The sequence below is a fragment of the Alnus glutinosa genome, chromosome 1, assembly GCF_958979055.1.
Source record: "Alnus glutinosa chromosome 1, dhAlnGlut1.1, whole genome shotgun sequence".
Taxonomy (NCBI): domain Eukaryota; kingdom Viridiplantae; phylum Streptophyta; class Magnoliopsida; order Fagales; family Betulaceae; genus Alnus; species Alnus glutinosa.
Genome location: NC_084886.1, coordinates 37,128,879 through 37,146,591, shown reverse-complemented (window position 1 = coordinate 37,146,591; position 17,713 = coordinate 37,128,879). Strand labels below are relative to the sequence as shown.

The window sequence follows — 17,713 nt, the reverse complement described above, 5'->3', positions numbered from 1 at the left end:
GATCTCTCTCTCTCTCTCTCCCTCTCTCTCTCTCCCCCTCCCTCTCCCCCAAACTTAAAGTAAATTGATTTTGTAACATATCCATTTGGCCAAAAATATGTAAAAGCATGCAATTAAGTGGTTCGGCCACTCTGTAATTTTTTTTTTTTTAAAAAGAAAAAAATTACATGATATACTGCATATGATGAGGAAGATGAAGACCATATGTTGTTTGGGATTTTGTGCCTGAGGTTGACTGGAAGCCTCATACTTTTGAGCTAGACTGACTTTCATTATTCAATTATTGTATATTAACAACGTTCTTATTTATTTAAATTGAGGTTTGTCTAGAAGCTCTTGTGTATGTTATTGAGATGAGTTTGTAGGGACATGATCAAAATAAAAATTTATTAGTGATTTTTTTTTTTTGTTACGATATTTCAGATGTTATATCATGTAGTAGCGTCATGTAATACTCTTGTATTATTTTTGATACTTTTCTGTGAATTATGAATAGAAATGTTGATTGAATGAAAGAATAGAGAATGAAAGAAATGAACTGTTATTGAGATAGAAAGATTGGTTCGAGCCCAATCCAAGTTCCAAAGTGTAAAATGCTTACAAAAAGACTTCAAACAATTTTTGTAACCTTTTCTAGAAACTCAATGGCTTGTATAGCCTTACAAACGCTGGGCCTAGCCCACTTATTAGCAACTAACTCTAGTTGGCCTTCTAACAACCTAGTCCAATTGACCCAACAAAATACAGTTGGCCTACCAACTCTTACCACACGTGTTTAATACTTCACCTAACAATACATGTTCTTCTGGGTTCTTCTAGGTTCTTCTCACTTAGCTTTCCACGCTTTCTTCTTGATTCTTCTAGTTTCTTCTCACTTAGCTTCCCATGCAACGGATCTTGAACACCATGTCACAATCCCTCAAAGGTAAAATATAAAATTCAACAGAGAAATTAATACCTTGAACACTCACGGGTAAGGCTAGAGAATAGCCCTTAGTGTGAACAATTTGCCCATTAGCCACCTTGACAGCCAGCTTGACATCAACTTGGATTGCCAATTGAATCTTTGAAGCAATTGTAGGATCCACAAAATTATGTGAATTACCTTAATCAACCAAAATTGTTATTTCATGAGATTTAATAGTACCAATCAACCTCATAGTCTCTGGATTAGGAGAGCCCGTAATAGCATGCAGGGATATTTCTGGCTGCTGAACCTCCCCTACTTCCTCCTGAATTTGTAGTTCTAACCCTGAATCATCGCAATCAATATTTGAAGAAAAAATTTGATCTCCATGCATTAACTCACAGCCCTCCATAAGGAAAACTTTCCCTTTTAGACATTGATGAGTTGGACTATACTTGTCATTATAGTAATAACAGAGGCCTTTTCTTCTTCTCTCCTCCATCTGAGCTGAAGAAATCTTTTGGACTAATAAATTCTGTTTTGACCCCCCACTAGGAAATCCTAGCTCACCTTGTCCTCCAATTCAGCCTTAACAATACCTGTGGAAACAGGTTTCGGATATTAACACCTTGAGACAAATTTTCTCCTTGCTGAAAAGCAGAGGTTGTATGAAAGCCACTAGATGTATAAGATGTTCTACTACTCATCACAAATTCCCCTGGATTTTGGCCAATCCAAATGCATCATTTAAAGTCTGTGGTTTTAACAGTCTCAAAGGAAGCCTAATATCATCCCTTAAACCGCTTAAAAAACAACTCAACTTATAGTTTTCAAAGAGACCTTTCAACCTATTGGGCAGTTTCTCAAAATGAGTTTTATAGATTGAAATACTGGAAGTTTGTCTCAAACGAATAAGAGCCTCCATAGGATCATCATACAAGTTGGGAACAAAACGTAATTGAATAACCTGTTTAAAGGCATCCCACGAATTAAACACGCCTAAATCAGATGCATCTTGAAATCACACTAATGCATCACCCTCCATATAAAAAGCAGACATCACTACTTTGTATTCGGTGGGAGTATGACTAAAGCTAAAAAACTGATTAGCTTTAAACAACCAACCTGAGATGTTGTCTCCGTCAAACCGTGGAAAGTGGAAACTCCACTTTGAGACTATGCACTTGCACATCTGCACCAGCAGGATTGGGACCTCCCCTCTGAAATCTTGGAAATCCAAAGGAAGATTCTCCATTTTCCCTCGTGTGCCTTCCTTCCATGTAGCCTTGTTCAAAGAATGTAGGTGATTCCAATTCTGGAATTGAATTCTTCGCATTGGTTGACATAACTTCTAGTAGCTAGTCCATCTTAGCTACAATTCATCGATCTTTTTGCCATGCAAGTTGCTTTGACTCTGAGTTGGTCCAGACGTAGCTTGCTTTGATGCAACTTGAAACTCATAATTGTATCCTGTAAATCTCTGACTAATGTTCCTTCCGCCATGGATCATTGAAGCTCTGATACCAATTGTAATACTCTTGTATTTTTCTAATACTTTTCTGTGAATTACAAATGGAAATGTGGATTGAATAAAAGAACAGAGAATGAAATAGATGAACTGTTATTGAGATAGAAAGATTGGTTCGAGCCCAATCCAAGTTCCAAAGTGTAAAATGCTTACAAAAAGACTTCAAACAATTTTTGTAACATTTTTTAGAAACTCAATGGCTTGTATTAGTTGTATAGCCTTACAAACACTGGGCCTAGCCCACTTATTAGCAACTAACTCTAGTTGGCCTTCTAACAACCTAGTCCAGCTGGCCCAACAAAATACAGATGGCCTACCAACTCTTACCACACGTGTTTAATACTTCACCTAACAATACATGTTCTTCTGGGTTCTTCTAGGTTCTTCTTACTTAGCTTTCCACGCTTTCTTCTTGATTCTTCTAGTTTCTTCTCACTTAGCTTCCCACGCACATATCCCATGTTTCTCCATGTTTCTACTGGTTCTTATCACTAAAAGTAGTGAGTGGGAAATTTAGATATTTTTCACTTGTGACTTGTTTATAAACTGGGGCGTTACTGGAGATAGTTTGATTCATGCGTTTGATTGATTGAGCTTACCTGTTTCTTTTTTTACTTCTTCAGTTTCTTTGAATAGATTCGCAAATGCAAGGGGACACATCTTTCACCAATCTTTTAAATGAGGGGCCATACTTTGATAATGAAGCGATGGGATCTCTAGATCTAAACCTCCAAATGTCTGCACCCCATGTTGAAATAGAATCCAGTGTTAAGAAACCATGTTGTGGCAACTTTAGCACAGAAGAAGATAATCTCCTTGCAGAAGCATGGATAAATACTATTGTGTATCTAGTGGAAGGAAATGAGCAAACAAAGAAGACATATTGGGCTAGAATTTGGGAGAATTACCATGCCAATAAGTAGGGCTGGCAAAACAGGTCTGTGGGTCTACCCGTTTATGACCTGTGGGGACCCGCGACCCTTTTAAAGTAGACCCAAACACGACCCGTTTATGTTAACGAGTCGGAGCCCCAGACACGATATGATACGATAATTTTTATGAGTCACCTGACACCACCTGTGAAACCCGTTTAGCATAATGGGTTGTATCGGGTTGAAACGACCCGAACCGAGAAAAAAAAAATTAATTTTTTGTTTTTAAATGAAATAATAACAGTTTTAGCAATTCATCTCTAGAAATTAAACTCCTAGTAGGCTAGTACCAAATCACTTAATATGCTTAATTGTCTAATCAAATAACCAAAAAAAAAAAAAAAACTACATTATCATTACAAATTTACAAATATAAATTGGGTTCCCATTTTTGCCCCATATTGTCCGCTCTTGAATGACCCACAAATATGCTCATTTTCTAGATGAACTTGGAATGTCACAGGAACTGATACTATCCAATGTCAAAACATCATCTTTTTTGTTATCCACCTTCATTAAAGTTTGTTCTATATCAAAAGATAAAAGAAATTAATATCATTAAAGTAAAATAAAAAAAATACAAGTAAATGAAGAAATTAAATATGCAAATAACTAATATTACCTTGCTCTTTTATATCGCTCAGAAAAAAAGAGAAAAAGTACATCCAGATCCATGGGGTTCCATTCAATTATTTCCTTTTGCTTTAGTGTTTGCATGTAAAATAAGTCAGAGTGAATGTATCTTATACTTTAATTGATGTAATATGTATGTATGTATGGAATGAGATAAACATGAATATTGTCGAGTGTTAACTATGTTGTCATAGCTAATTAAGTTTGAGTATGAATATTTCATACAATATATCTCGTACTTAATTATGATTTACTTCTGCAATTTAAGCAGATCACGATATATAGACATTTGCAAATGGTTGAAATTTTGTCTCGAGCAGTCGTGACTCTAATCATATCTACGTTATACATGGTCGCACCACCCCCTGCTTTGACGAGAACTTCTCACATCTCACAATAATAGGTAGCAGGCAATTGCAGAGGATCCTAAACTCTGCCTAATCCCATTTCCTTTTTCTTTTTTTTTTTTTAAATAACCGTGTCTGGCGGGTCCCTCACGGGGGACCCGTGACACGACCTGCCAGACCGAAATAAATAGGTTGACCAATTTATGACCCAAACCCGTTTAAGGTAAACCCAAATCAGCTAACTTCGTGTCGGGTTGTTGGGTCGTGTCAAAATTGCTAGCCCTACCAATAAGATCTTCGATGTGATGCTACACGGATTCAAACATTTCTAACTAATCAATGGTCAGCAAAACAACAGAACATAAAATAAGTTTTAGGAGAAACTTCATTTAACCCTTATGAATTAATTGTTGCCGCTTTTGCAATTACTGCCCTAAACTTAAAAAAATTCCAATTTAGTATATCCATATTTTATTTTTTTTTCTTCAATTTCACCAATTCGTTAGGATTTTTTGTTAAATATTTGTCAAAATTTTCAAAATACTCATATTTTTATAAATAAATAAAAAATCAAAGATTTACGCGTGAGTATTTTTGTAAATTCTGTTAAATCTTGATCAACGCCTAAGTCATTGCAATTTGTTCTCCGATATTCTACTCTAGCTCCGATAAATATAGGAGAAGATAATATCTTCACCAATGACTTCATAGATTTAGAGAGACCCTTGGGGCAGGAAGGCCACAAAAGAGTGATTGAATAAATGAAAAGCAAAGACAATGCTCATGAAGAGAGGCTTATGGGGTCACTAACTGAGATGAAGGAAGAGAGGAGGTTAGCGAGTGAGAGGAAACTAGAAGTTAGGGAAAGAACCGGTGCTCGAGAGGAAGAGATGCTTCGAGTTAAGTAAATTATGGCTCGAGTAAAGGAGGACAAAATCATGCTCATGGATACAAGTAGCTTGTTTGAAGTCCAAAAAGAATATATTTGTATCCAACAAATGAAAATCTTTGAAAGTCGAAGTAGGAAATAATGTCTAAATGATTAGCTACTATTAAGATAGTTTGGCCTCCATCTCTTTGTAAGACAATTAATTGTCAAATGAAATTATATATCTTGCTTTGTTATTGGTGTTGAACAATTTTAAGCAATGTTATTATGTTTATTGATGAGGTGGTACCTACCCTTTGATTGCTTTGAAATTTTTACATAGTCGTCGATTCGTTTTCTGCCCCCATTGAGATGGATAATTGGGAACCCCAGCTGTTCTCTTTTCTGTTGCATAGGCATAGATGGGGTAGGCAACTAAAGCAAGATAGAACTATAGAGCTAAGGTCATTTAGATAATCATTGTGTATGATATATTTTGAGTAGGTAGTTGCCTAAGAAAATACACTCAATAGAGGGAAGTTAAAGGTGATATTTTTACAGATGATATTAATGGACTGACATTGCAAGCTGAAAAATACAATAAGACTACTAATGCTGAAGATTGGCCATGCAATTGTCACAAGTATTTAATGAGGTTTGATTGCAACTAAGAATGAGTTTGATTATCTTCAATGCGCAGATGCCTTTAAATCCACAAATACAAAGAGTCTACTCGCGAGAAACTTTTACACGGGGAGTTTCATTGAGTTATTTATATTCAAAGTAAATATCATTATCAATATTTTGCTCGTCTTCAATGATCATGTTTGCAGTATATGCATGTCTTCGTAACGTCTTTGAGCGTTTTATGGTTCCAATCCGCATGCACTCATCCACGTTAACAGAATTTTCTAGGGACTATATTGCAGTAGTTTCTTCAATCCTCATGTACTCATCCACATAGTCAACCACTATTCTATAATTGATGATTCTAAGTACAGCTGTCATCACTTGAATGGAAGATAAATTGAGCGGTCCATTACAATTTCTTATCTCAACAAAGTACGGATTGCAAGCTTCTACCGCAGTTTGAATACGAAGAAAAAGAGGACGATTCATCCGAAACCTCATTCAAAATAATTTTAGAGGACATACTGTGAATCAGCAAATTAAAATAGTTGAGAAAACGAATTTGATGGCCTTGCAAATTAAGAATCACAACTGATGAACGTATGTGTTGGAACAGAACAACAATGTGATCAAGATCCTCCCTCTATATTCAATTGTTTAGCCATTGACAGAAAACGAATAATGAATAATGTAAACAAAAAAAATAAAGCTAAGAGAATTGTGAAAAGGAGATGGTATTTTTGATGTATGAAACACTACAATAGCTTGGTCTATTTATAGTCGAGTAATCTAATTTATCTTGAGAGGATATGACCATTGGAAAAATATGACTGCTGAAAAAATATGATGGTTAGAAAAGATAAATATTTGAAATATAAGTGTTGGTAAGAATATAATTAAAAATAATAATAATAAAAAAAAGTAAAAGAAGAGAATAGATAATTTGTTAAAGTGTATATTAAAAAAATACTAGTTAAAATAGAGAATTGCATTTCTTAAAATATTGACTTTATATATACCGTTAGTCAAATGTACCGACTTTAAATCATAATCATAAAATAAATATTATTTATTTAATTTAAAATGAAGAGGGTATCATATTCCTAACTAACCTTGTTGGGACTAATGAAGGTGATGGTCTAATGGCGTTTGGACTAACTTCTAATGGTTTAATGATTGAAAGGTCTTGAGATCGAATCTTAAAAAATGAGAAGCACTCGGGATTAAACTTGAGTGTTATCTATTTGAGAAAGCACGTGCAGTTCTCGATGTCTATATCACCTCCACATGCATACTTTGCTTAAAAAAAAGAAAAAAACCAGCGTTGCTGGAGACGCTTTAAAGAAGCAAAATATTGTAATACATTCCGTTGCCTTTTGGCTTATTCATTTTCGCTTTTCGGAAATCTGAAGCACACAAAGACTTTTGCTTTTGTTTGTTTTCCTCAGAAGAAAATGGCGTTTTGGTGGCCTCTGCTGGTTCTCGCGCTCGCTTACGTCATTTGTCGATTCCTCTTCAAGCTCATTCCTCCCAATGTGCCCTCCATCGACGTCGACGCCTCCGACGGTACTCTCTCTCTCTCTCTCTCTCTCTCTCTCTCTCTAGCTCTGTTTTTGTGCGTTGCTGAAGATTTTGCGTTTTTTTAATTTTTTATTTTCCAATGGCAGTGTTGGAGGATGCGAATCAGACGCAGGAGAACTACATCTATGTGAGCTTCCCGAACCCTTTTTTTATTTTTATTTTATTGAATGTAATTTGATAACGATTTCTAATTTATGCGAATTTGTTCTCTTTGTAATTTTTAGATTTTTGTTTAAAATTTAATTATCCGTGTTATGCAAAATTTACGATCTTGTACGTCTCTTACTTTCCCATTCATAAAAAAATTCGAGACTATAAATGCAAAATGCGTGTGATCGAGATTACTAATCTGATCTGTGTAAAGAAAGGAAAACGAGCTGGCAAGAAAGTACTCAAATCTGTTGAAGTAAACGGATCAAGTATGTTTGAATTTTGTTTTACTTTAGAGTTCGTTGTGTGATTTGAAATTTTTGAAGTGCTTTGTATTGCTTATTAAGGCCATACTGGATTGTGTGATTTTCCTTGGGAAAAACGAAAAAAGTACAATTGAAGTTCTTATTACCTTTGATGTACATTTCTGGTATTTCCACCAGCATTCAAGTTTGCAGCATATGATTAAGGCCTGGTTTCTTACCTTTTATTGGTGAATGGCTCGGATGCAGATTCCTCCAAGGGGGAGGACACAGCAAGCGGACAGGAAAGTTCAGTGCTATGAGCCCGCCAACATGAAATACTTGGGATTTTACCCTGCATTGACACCTGCAGAGGTTAGTGATGTTGTGCTTATCGGGATTGGGATCGATTGGGTCCGGGTAGCTTTATTCTTGTGTCACGCTTTTTTTAAGTCTAAATAGTTTGGATTTTGACTATGTTCGAGATTGATGAACTTTTTACTCCACTTTTGTGGCTTTCTTTCAATGCTCTTAAAAGTGGTAGTATACACAATGCAGAGAGAAAAATGGAGTGTATTATAGCTCAAATTTAGAGAGGATGGAGTGGAGGAGGGAGGTGATGGGAATCCTTCTTCACTACTCTCTAAGATCCCTACTCATTTCACTGTTTGCTTGAAACTGATATTATCAATGGTTCTTCTGAAGAAGGGGGTAAAGTATTGACGGAACATCTTAAAATTTCTTATTTTTATTCCAATATATTTCTTTGGCAGCATATGCTTGTGGTGTTTTTGTAATTGATTTTCTAATTTGAGGAGTCAATTTTTGGTCTAATATATGGAATTGTTGACGCAATTAACTTTCAACCATTATTTGAGCTTTCTGAATTCTGTTATAAGAGGATTTTGTTGCGGTAAGCACAATGATATGCTTCAGATATGGTTCATTTCTTTATCTTTTTCAATTGAAGTGTCATTTTGCTGAAGTTTTTGACAGCTGCTGTCAGAGATAAACATGATGTTTATTGTCCAACCATGTAGATTGTAGTAGTCATTATATTGATATCTATCATTTTGTTCTTACTGATACTTTTATAGGTGTATATACATTGTAACGACCTAGGGAAAGGGTTAGCTATATATGCACTATCACTCCAAAATGATTAGTCAAGTTGCAATTGAAACTCCTCATAATCACTTATAAAGCTTAGTTTCACCTAATAAGAAACCAATGTGGGACTTAACACCCATAAGTGCCTTTATAACCTACCTACTCAATGGTGACGTCTTTGTCAAGACTACGTCATGCAGTGCTCCGGTACTATATAGCATTACAAGGAAAACGTTAGTCATATCTGCGTTATCACTTCAAAATGACTAATCAAGTTGCAATCGGATTTTCTTAGAATCACTTATAAAACACAATCTCATCTAGTAAAGAACCAATATGGGACTTAGCACCCATAAGTGCCTTTATAATCTATCCACTTTATGTAAGTTATTCATCTTTCCAATGTGAGACTGGGGCATCACATACATGGATAAGCAAGTGTATATTTTAGTATGATACATGTATCCATTTTTCCTTGTGTACATATACATAGCTATTTATTTACAAGTGCCACTTTCTTAAAGTTGTTTGTAGCCATTCCCAGAGGTATTCTTAATCCCCATATTGTCTAGCTATTCATCCATCTATACATGGGTGGAACTTAAATTTTAGGTAGGGGGCAAAACTAAGAAGACTTTTTAGGGGGTAAAAATGAATTTTAGAGGGGTCATCCCATAGAAAAATAAAAACATACATCTATAACATTGGCTGTAGTTCCACCCCTTCATCTATGCATCCTTAAATAAATATACATAAACATATCTACATACATAATATGTCTGTTTATCTGTGTATTACCATCACTGGCTTCTTACCCGGCAGAAAATGCAAATTGACAAAGGAAGGTGACTATCAACTAAAACTACTGTCTATATATACGTGCTCAGGTGAAGGAGCGTGTGGTGCAGGCAAGGAACGCACAAAAAATCTGGGCAAAGAGCAGTTTCAAGCAAAGGCGCCAGTTTTTGCGGATACTTCTAAACTATATAATTAAACACCAACAGCTTATATGCGAGTAAGGATTCTGTTCCTGCATTGAGTTGGGGGCTATTGTCCTACATATGCCTGTATTTGTATTGTATCCTGTTTGATTGGTTAAGGATTGGCATGTACTCTAATTCATTTGTCATTTTGGTTAGGGTATCATCACGTGATACTGGAAAGACAATGGTAGATGCCTCTTTAGGAGAAATAATGACAACATGCGAGAAGATCACTTGGCTTCTTTCAGAGGGTGAGCGGTGGCTAAAGCCTGAATACCGGTATCTCTTTTTTCATTAATTTTATATGATCTCCACTTAGTATGTAAACAGACAACCAAAATTATGTTTATATGAGTAGGTTCTTTGCTATCCAATGTTTAATCTCGGAGTATTTCCACTTATTTTGGTTATGGCAGATTATGTGAATAATGTCTCAGCATTAATTTGCCCTGTTCAAGGATTCTAAGTTTCCCTTTGACAATGCTGCAAACTATCTATGTTCAAACTATATATAATATATATATATATATATATATATATATATATATATATATATATATATATATATATATATATATATATATATATATATTTTTAATTATGTAATTCGTCACTGTGTTTGTAGATCTTCTGGAAGATCAATGATTCACAAGAAATCCAAAGTGGAATTTCACCCCCTTGGTGTTATTGGTGCCATTGTTTCGTGGAACTATCCTTTCCACAATATTTTTAATCCAATGCTAGCAGCAGTGTTTTCAGGAAATAGCATTGTGATTAAGGTATCTTATGTCCAACTGCCAAACATTTATTCTCTGTCACTTTTGGATGCCTTGTACTTTCACAACTTGACACTGCTACACCGATTTTCTATGGCTCTCTTCTTCTTCTTTTCTTTCCTTTTTTTATTTTTATTTTTATTTTTGCATTTAAGTTTGCCCATTGTTATATGTACCTGTGAGCTGCTCTTATGATATTATGGGGTACTAGGATATATTATGTGACAAACTGACTTAAAGATTGAGGAGTTTACTTCAAACATAATATCTTTTGGATGAGAGATTTTACTGAAGTTTAATTTTCAATATTGACAGAAAATCATATGCTTGTAATTTTAGGTCTCAGAACACGCAAGTTGGTCTGGATGTTTCTATTTTCAAATTATTCAATCAGCCCTTGCTGCAGTCGGTGCTCCTGAAAATTTGGTTGAAGTTATAACAGGGTATGCTATTTTTGAGGTCTTTTTTTTCTCTCCATTGTCATGATTTTTTTAGGTAGAATCAATCATACTTTTTCTCCGAAGGTTTGCCGAGACAGGAGAAGCACTTGTGTCTTCTGTTGACAAAGTTATATTTGTTGGATCGCCAGGTGTGGGTAAGATGGTATGATCTTTCTCTCGACAATTAATGTACTTGATTTTGTTTTCCAATGAGTGAAGCAGATTGTCACTTTCATATTGTTTGATCATTATTTCACTAGCAATTACTCTTGATGGCTTAAATATGAGTAGACATTTATCAACGCAAATTCCAATGAGTATTAGTTATATATTGTTATTATCATTTTTTTTTCTTCAAACTAAGATGTCTTTAATTTGATTATTGTGATTTTCTTTCTTACCTACAAGAGAGCCTCATATTTAGATGACTTTGTAGGGGATGTACATAAATACCTTCCACCCTTTTGTATGTTCTTCCTTCCTTTATAGAATAGTATTCCCTTAAAAAGTTAGCATATTTGTCTTCTTCTGTCTGCTGATATAACAAAGAAGTCGCTACACCCAATTTAGTTTTTGTATTGCTTTTAGGTCGGTGTGCTTCCTGTTTCTGCAGATAATGAGAAATGCCGCTGACACACTTATTCCAGTTACGCTTGAGCTTGGAGGAAAAGATGCATTTATTGTGTGTGAAGATGTAGATGTGGATCATGTATGATTCCTTCTTACCTTTATTGTCTAGCGGACTTGGACATTCTTGTTGACTCTCTGGTCTCCAGTTGGTCTATGATATTCTTAAGTGGGAATTGAACTTCTCAGAGAGAGAGAATTGGAATTGATTTCCACTTTTTCTGACGTGAGATGATCAATTCAATGTAGGTTGCACACATTGCTGTTAGGGCTGCTCTTCAATCAAGTGGGCAAAACTGCGCTGGTGCTGAGAGATTTTATGTTCATCGGGAGATTTATTCTTCATTTGTTAATGCAGTGGCCAAAATTGTAAAATCTGTTACAGCTGTAAGTATATTTATCTGGCATGCTATATATGCAAATTATTCTTTTGGTTTTCTAGCAATTCTTTTTTCATAATTATATGGCTTTGAGTTCCAAGTAGTTACTAGTTGCATGCACTTGGTGGTAATTTGATTTCTACCTGGCACTCCAAAGTCTTGTCTCTAAGTCCCTGACTGTAATTATAAAACTATTGAAATATCTAAATTTGGACCCTAATACACGTGTCGTGTCCTTTTCTTTGTCTACTTCTGGTGTTTCCTCTGCACGTTCGCCTTGGAGTCTAGGATACACAATTCACCATTCTTGGTTGTGTCCTTTTCTTTGTCTACTTTTGGTGTTTCCTCTGCACGCTCACCTCGGAGTCTAGGATACACAATTCACCATTCTTGGTTGTGCATTGCAAGGAAATCTGTTGATTTCACATTTCAGTGCTATGTTGGCCTCAAATTGCATATTTGACTTTGTGAAATTGCGTATTGACCTATCAATGGATTGACTGATCATTAAATGTCCAGTCAGTGCTTTTAACAGTTACACAATGAAGTATCACTATTGGGGTGAAATCCATTGCTTAAACTCTTCTTTAGACTGGCATAGCCAGCTGCCAAAGGCCTTGTTGAGGCATTGAGGTGATTCCTTGAAATGACAGGACCTGCAATCCTTTCATATACCTAACCTCTATTCAAACTGTTACTTTTCTTGGTAGTTTCTTTGCTACATGGCAATGCTATTTGATTGAAGTGTGCTAAGCCAAAAGTATTCACGTTCTTAAGTACCTAATGGATTCCAATGTTAAACTCATTTTCCAATTATGTTGATTATCTTTTGCAGGGTCCACCCCTTGCTGGAAAGTATGATATGGGAGCCCTATGTTTACAAGAGCACTCTGAAAAGCTTGAAAGCCTTGTAAACGATGCCTTAGAAAAAGGAGCGGAAATTCTTACACGTGGAAGTTTCGGTAATATAGGTGAAGGTGCAGTTGATCAGTTTTTCCCCCCTACTGTGATTGTAAATGTAAACCACACAATGAAGTTGATGCAAGAGGAGGTAGCAAATCTCATTATGCTCTGTTCTGCAGCATTTGCATGAGTCTTTGGTCATTGCATCTAAAATGTGCATATTGTCATGGATGTTGAGGATTACTTTTAGGATATCATGAAATAAGGGTTTTAATTGACGCACTTTCAATGATGATGGTTTTTGTTCTCTGCATTGATGCCATTCTTGATGTACAATTGTGCTTTTTGTAAGGCATTAAAAAGAATTTAAATGCAAATGGATGTAAGGTATACCTTATCTTTTACTAGTTACTTGAACGATAGTTTGCTAATTTTTATGCAGGCATTTGGACCAATCATGCCAATAATGAAATTTAGCACAGATGAAGAGGTTGTGAAGCTTGCAAATGACTCAAAGTATGGGCTGGGCTGTGCTGTTTTTTCTGGCAGTCAACACCGTGCCAAAGTGATAGCTTCACAGATACATTGTGGAGTTGCTGCAATTAATGATTTTGCATCGAATTACATGTGTCAGGTAATATTACAATTTGTTTCCTGAGAGAATAGATGAAAATTTGATCTTACTATCTTTCAAATTTAATGCTGGGACTTAGTAGATAGATTATATGATTCATTGATTAAAATTAATGTAGATGATGTTTGTTTTGAAGAATCTATTGCTATCAAGGATAAGCATACAGGAACATAAAAGAATCTTGTTGCCGTATGTATCAGCAAATGTACCACGAATTGTGTATATCTGCATCCTTCATTAGGGAAGGAAAAGGCAAACACTGTTTTTATTGATGTAACTGTTTTAATTAGGAGAATTGGTCATTTTTACCCATAGACTATTTTTCTTTTTCTTTTTTTGGCCACACTTCCCTGTGTCAAACCATCTGAGGATAAAATTTTAGTCAACCCTGTATTATTGTAGTTAATCCCACTGAATAGAAGTCGCCTCTTGATTTTCAGTCCCTGCCTTTTGGTGGTGTAAAAGACAGCGGATTTGGACGATTTGCTGGTGTTGAAGGGTTACGAGCTTGCTGTCTTGTAAAATCAGTTGTTGAGGACAGATGGTGGCCTTTCATTAAAACAAAGATCCCTAAGCCTATCCAGGTTATCCTTGAAAACTTTTATCATGACTTCTCTCTCTCTCTCTCTCTCTCTCTCTCTATATATATATATATATGTGTGTGTGTGTACGTTTACTATAGTGTGGGAAAGAAACAACACTGATTATCTTCTTGCTCTCCAATCCGTAGTATCCCGTCGCAGGGAACGGTTTTGAGTTTCAGGAGTTGCTTGTTGAAGCACTTTATGGCCTGAACATATGGGACCAATTGCGAGCACTGGTAAAAGTTTTGAAGATGCTTACAGAGCAAAACCCTCCTGCTAACAGTAACAGAAGAAACGACTGAGTATGATATGTGAGAATCGGCCACCCTTTCATGGGTTTACTGAGGTTATGATCAAAAATATTCAGGACTGACTTCCTAGCTGTTATCTTTTGCAATTAATTTTGGGCATAATCCTAACCCCTTTCTTGCTCGGCTTTCTTGTTGGTTACAAAATAGGTGATACATTTTCTTATGAGTAATGTTGTCGCAAATTTTCACTGCCACGTATAACCTACTCATGCTCGTGCCAAACTGGATTAGACTGGCTTACTGCTATAATACTTTTGTACTTGATGCTGTATTGGATAAGGTGAGGGTAAGCTATCTAATCCTAATCTCTCACTTAAGTTGTATAGTCCTAATAAAAAAATTAATTTATGAAAATAATATTACCTTTATTGGAATAATTATCTCACGCTTAAGAATTCTAAGATTTTCTTTCTGACAAATATCAAATACTATAATAAAAGAACACATAATTTTAAACTCGTGAAAAGCTTCCACTTGCTTGATTGTCTCAAATCCAATTAATATATTAAATTATTTACGACTATCCTATGAAGTATGAACATTAAACTGGAATGAGTCTTATTTGATCTCAATGATATAAAGGGATATAAACGTTTTATCATTGGGACGAAGTAAATGATAGTGAGTTTCTTAATGCTGTAAGCAACAATCATCTTTCGTGTATTAAAAAAAAAAAAATCTTATTTCGTGCTCTGTAATTTAGGGGTGTACATGCGGATGCAGTTATTTGCGATATTTGCATCTATGCCGGTTTTTTACTATCCCCATCCGAGTGATTATGAAATGCAGTTATTATTTGCTATCTGCAAATAGGTAATGAGCCTATTAAAATGCTTTTAAAAATAGTTTTGAGTGGTTTTTAATCTTTTGGACTTGTTTTGAGAAAATAATGTAACACAAAAAATATGTAGGATCGAGAAAAAAAGAGGACGATGGATATAACTTCAAAATATTCATAGTAATCAATGATCACAAGAAATACTCTTATGTTTGTTTTTTTTTTTTATCTATGATTCAATGAGCATAACTGTAACGACCCAAGCCCAAGGGGGTTGGTTTGTTAGCTTAAAATCATCAGAGGCGCAAAGATTACCTATTTAAGATCCAAAGCACTTGTGACTGCTATAATGAATGCCCTAAGAAAACAATATATAACCTTCCCCCTTTTTTTATTCTTTTTTTTAAAAAAAAAAAAAAAGTCTCAGACACACCTTGACAATATCACATGGATGCAACAAAAGTAACTTAAATTAATGAATGTCATGATCCCCCAAGAAAACCTAAGCATCCCAGCCACCTATAACAACTGTCATGAGGCTAGAAAAGGGAAAGAAAGTAAGGGGTAAGGAAAAAGCTTTGTAAGTAATATTCTCAACCGAGTTAAAACGGTTGAAGTTGAGACTTTCTGAAATAAAGTAACATTAAAATTTAAAGATGATAATTAAGCATATGACATAAAGTAATTACTTGAGTTAAACTCTATTTTCTGCCCTCAAAACATTTTTCTTAGTTTTACTAAACAAAACTTATGTCTAGAAATATTTCATAAATCAAGTTCGATATAAAGACATGATTCTTGAATGAGGAAAAACTTATCTTTTCACTTGTCATTTATGGTCTTACATATTATTATGTCCCGTATGCATGGGATTGTGCGATCCAACCTTTGAGGATTTGGTAACACTATTGGCCGCGAGGTACCCTGGTCACCTGATTAACTTATTGGTGCCTCAACATGACAACTTAGCGATGGCTACACCTTCATGTAACTGTAACTTCAATGTAGTGCACTCCATCCTAGCCCGGTACCGTGCTACTAATTTTTCCTTAGGCCAAAAGTTTTAAAAACATTCATTTACATATTTTGGTTTTACCTTAAACATGCTTATTCTTTACTTCCTTAAACTTTCAATAATTGTATAACTTAGCATGTGAAAATGGTACTACTTTTTTACGTAAAAATTTCCTTATTGGGAAAGTTTCCTTAAATGAAAGCTTTCCTTATTTAGAAACTTCTCATGAATCGAAACTTTTCTTCATTTGGGAAAAATCACTAAAATAGAAGCTTTCCTCATTTGAAATCATCATTTAGATACTTAGCATTTGTACCCACTCTTGAGTGATAACTTAAATCATTTTGATGAAATGAGCTTTTAAATCATATGATGACATTTACAAAGGGAAGATAAAGCACTGACAAATTAAGATAAATGTCATAATGAGTACATGTCGTTAAAATATTTAAGGTAAAAATGAAACATTATTTTTGCAAGGTAATTAAACTTTCAAAGTAATCTATCATAACATGTATAATACGAAATTGATAATCCTTGGAATTGAAATGCATTTGGAAGGGGTAAGGAGTACCACTTACCTCGATATTGCAATAAAAGGTACGCGGCAACTGCTAAAACATGAACAATAAGGTTCACCTAAGTTAGCCCTATGCTAGGCACACAAACCCATACTAGAAGTCGGTCCTAATTTACTTGACATTTCTAACCTTTACCCCCATTATTAAAAAGGTTTTCTTCTAAGAATTAAGGTAAGGAATAAATCTGATAATTTCTTCCCTCAATTTTTTTTTTTTGAAAAGTATCATATTCTACTCTAACTTATTTTGTTCATATTTTCATGCTTTTGAATAAAGAAACCAAAATAGAGTTAATCTTGCAATTTTTTTTTTTTTTTTAAATGATTTAGTTATTCTCCAAAAGTTCTCAAAATTGTTTTAATGGGAGGCATGGGTCAAAAATGGCTCATTTGAACCTTCTTCTAACTAGGTTAATCAATTAAGACCCATAACTCACTAAATGGGCCTAACTAGAGCTTTACACTTAGTCACTTGGCCCATTGGCCCAAAACACATATAAAGCTATTCACTTAATAAATTTTGGATCAAATACCCACTCAAACATATCATGGAAATAAAATTTTCAGATTTAACTCAAAGCCTTTCTTGAAGCCATATATGAGAAATAACGTTTTTTCATAAAGTAGTTTTAACATCACTTTAAGTGTTAATGTTTAGAAATATTTTATTATTCAAAAGAACCATACTATAAGATTTTTATTTTTATTTTGTTATAGAAGTTTATTACTTAGTCTAAAATCCATACTCATTGCTCATTTTTAAAATCACATTTC

General features: G+C 34.8%; 1 protein-coding gene across 2 annotated transcripts; it reads left to right on the top strand.

Moving 5' to 3' along the window:
- Window positions 1-7,200: 7,200 nt before the first annotated feature.
- On the top strand, window positions 7,201-14,932 carry LOC133879857 (aldehyde dehydrogenase 22A1). Of its 2 annotated transcripts, XM_062318658.1 has the most exons (15): window positions 7,201-7,411; window positions 7,513-7,553; window positions 8,089-8,193; window positions 9,816-9,943; window positions 10,068-10,190; window positions 10,537-10,690; window positions 11,027-11,130; window positions 11,212-11,290; window positions 11,741-11,836; window positions 12,004-12,141; window positions 12,970-13,185; window positions 13,480-13,671; window positions 14,112-14,255; window positions 14,402-14,601; window positions 14,714-14,932. In XM_062318658.1, exons 1-14 carry the CDS (start codon window positions 7,300-7,302, stop codon window positions 14,555-14,557), a joined length of 1,788 nt encoding a protein of 595 aa, XP_062174642.1. In that variant the 5' UTR covers window positions 7,201-7,299; the 3' UTR covers window positions 14,558-14,601; window positions 14,714-14,932. The 2 variants fall into 2 exon arrangements, with proteins under 2 accessions (XP_062174642.1, XP_062174635.1); XM_062318651.1 differs by having other exon boundaries at window positions 14,402-14,729.
- Window positions 14,933-17,713: the final 2,781 nt, after the last annotated feature.